This window comes from Sinocyclocheilus rhinocerous, unplaced genomic scaffold (assembly GCF_001515625.1).
Source record: "Sinocyclocheilus rhinocerous isolate Xijiao unplaced genomic scaffold, SAMN03320098_v1.1 scaffold1150, whole genome shotgun sequence".
In the NCBI taxonomy this organism is placed as follows: Eukaryota; Metazoa; Chordata; class Actinopteri; order Cypriniformes; family Cyprinidae; genus Sinocyclocheilus; species Sinocyclocheilus rhinocerous.
The window spans coordinates 565,226-567,516 of record NW_015666491.1 but is presented as its reverse complement, the minus strand read 5'-3'; the positions used below and the strand labels follow the sequence as shown (position 1 = coordinate 567,516).

At 35.7% G+C, this 2,291-nt stretch overlaps 1 protein-coding gene across 1 annotated transcript in view; it reads right to left on the bottom strand.

The window, feature by feature from the left end:
• rgs5a (regulator of G protein signaling 5a) overlaps positions 1–2,291 on the bottom strand; it is a 9,744-nt gene that overhangs the window by 2,725 nt on the left and 4,728 nt on the right. The window contains exon 3 of the mRNA XM_016543775.1: positions 1,515–1,576. Coding sequence (XP_016399261.1) covers positions 1,515–1,576 — 62 coding nt within the window. The remainder of the gene's footprint in view (positions 1–1,514; positions 1,577–2,291) is intronic.

Genomic DNA, 2,291 nt, shown 5'->3' with positions numbered 1-2,291 from the left:
AAAAAAATATATATATATATATATATATATATAGTATATATATAATGCAGTACGGACTGATTAGGCTAATCTGCAAACAGTCCACTCTAAAATAAAATTCCAAGGCAAAATGCTATAATTAAACATGACAAACTGGCCTTGAAACAAATAATTGAATGAATAACAAGGATTTGTTTTCCAAACTACAATTGACTAGTTCAGCCCTTCTGTGCAGACAAATGATCTTTTTTTGACATTTTGTTTATTTACAGGTTTGCTTGTTTTTGTTTTTTGTGAAGAACCAACAGTGAGTCAGATGGTCAGAAATGAGTTTTACAATGATAAATAAAGAAAAGTTAGATAATTTACTGCTGAGAAGGAATACACTTTAAAGTTGCACTACAGAAGCAATCGTTGTTCAAACTTCATTACAGCAAAGGCCTATTTACACCAAGTACGATAACCATAATGATAACTATATTAGCGTTCACACCATTGGATGATAACGTTCTGTTTCTTATAAGCATGTGCTGCATGTCTGCCACTTTAAATGCTCAAACTCCTTAAAGTCGAGTGGATTCTCATTGGCTGTCAATGTTTTTATCGTTCATCCGCTGAACAAAGTCATTCTGAAAATTATTCCAGCAATATTATTCTTCTGTGCAGTTATCATTATAGGACTCTGCTGTTATGGACTCTACTAGTTATCGTCCTTGGTGTGAACGAGCCTTAAGCCAACAATGACAATTTATATTTTGAGCAGTCAAGTTCGATTTGGTGGGATATTTCAGGTTTACCTCATTCGTCTTTGCTTGTTCGTAAACTGAGAAAATAAGGTCTGGTTACTATAGCAGCACATATGCTACTTGCTCAGACTACAGAAGTTTTAAATATCTCTATCTTATAGGACTTGCTTCTTGCAATCAGATTCATCCCACGAAGAAGAGCAGTGACAACCTTTCAATTTTTGTTTCAACCAGAGGTGGCTATAGACAGGTCAAAGTTATGTAGTGCAGGTTTAATTTCAATAAGGATGGTCAAAGAATTAGGTGTGTGCATTATACTTTGAAATGTTCCTAGAATCAACAAAATCTGAAAAAATAAAAAAAATAAAACCTCACGAGGACATCTTCAGTCGGAAAACAATAAATAAAGCAAAGGTTTTCTTTGAATTATAATTAGTTCCACATGAAAACACTAGAAGTCTATAAGTGATTTAGAAAATGTTTGCTTATGTGTGCTTGTAACTCAGAGAGAATCTTCTTTTTATGGATCTAAACTGAACATTCTCGTAGATGTGTAGCTTTTAAAGGTGTCCGTTCAAGCACAAGCTATTTACGCATACCAAATCAAGTGCATCAGTGCAACTTCATAGATTTCCAGAGGTTCTAAACCGACAGATATATACAAATGTTTAAAATGTGTTTTACATACTCAACTGATAAACTAAACCTTCCATTGATTGGTCATGCCTGGAAGAACTTTTAGGATGTAAAATGCAACCGAATGGCCATTAACATAAACATCATACTTACAGCTGTTGGAAAGGAACTTGTCAAGGGACTCACGCCACTGGGCTGCTTCTTCAGGTGTGGGTCTGAACAAAACAAGCAGATTCCTTCACTTAGTATTTTCCTCTTTGTATATGGCCAACAAGTTTCCAAACACAGTCAATGGTATAATCATTTACATTACATGTAAAATTACATGTGATTAAGAAATATGGTACGTACACAGAAAGAAAAGGGCATTATTAGCAATATATGTATCAAATGTATGCAAATTAGCACATTTTAATTACTTAATAATTTGCATATCAATGTGGCGATTCTAATGACGTTATTAATTTTACTGTATTCAGCTGTCGTTTCTCCATTAAGTTAGCCTGTATACCCATGATATATTGCCTTAGCTAAACTTTAGCTAACTTATTACATGGTCGCTCATGAGTCATGGATGTTAGCAAGACAAATGAACTTTATTTGCCTTTTGTCTTTTGAATAATTAGCTGTAAAATGGAGGCACAGGTCTTTTGTTAATCACCACTCACCTCCACACCAAAACAAACACAACTTGAAAGGGAGGGAGGGCTTCACTTCTGCGGCTCTCTGCCTGTCTGTGTGTGATGTGCCGATCAATGTGTGCAATACTGTTATACTGCTGTGCTGCTCGCCGTGCGCGTAGATGCAAAGGGGAGAAAGGCATCGGAACCGGAACTCGACAGAGTCTCAACATTTCCCGACCCAGCCTAATATTTAGATGTTTTATTTGTTTGACAGGGAAAGCTGTGCGCAAACAGAAACACACACACA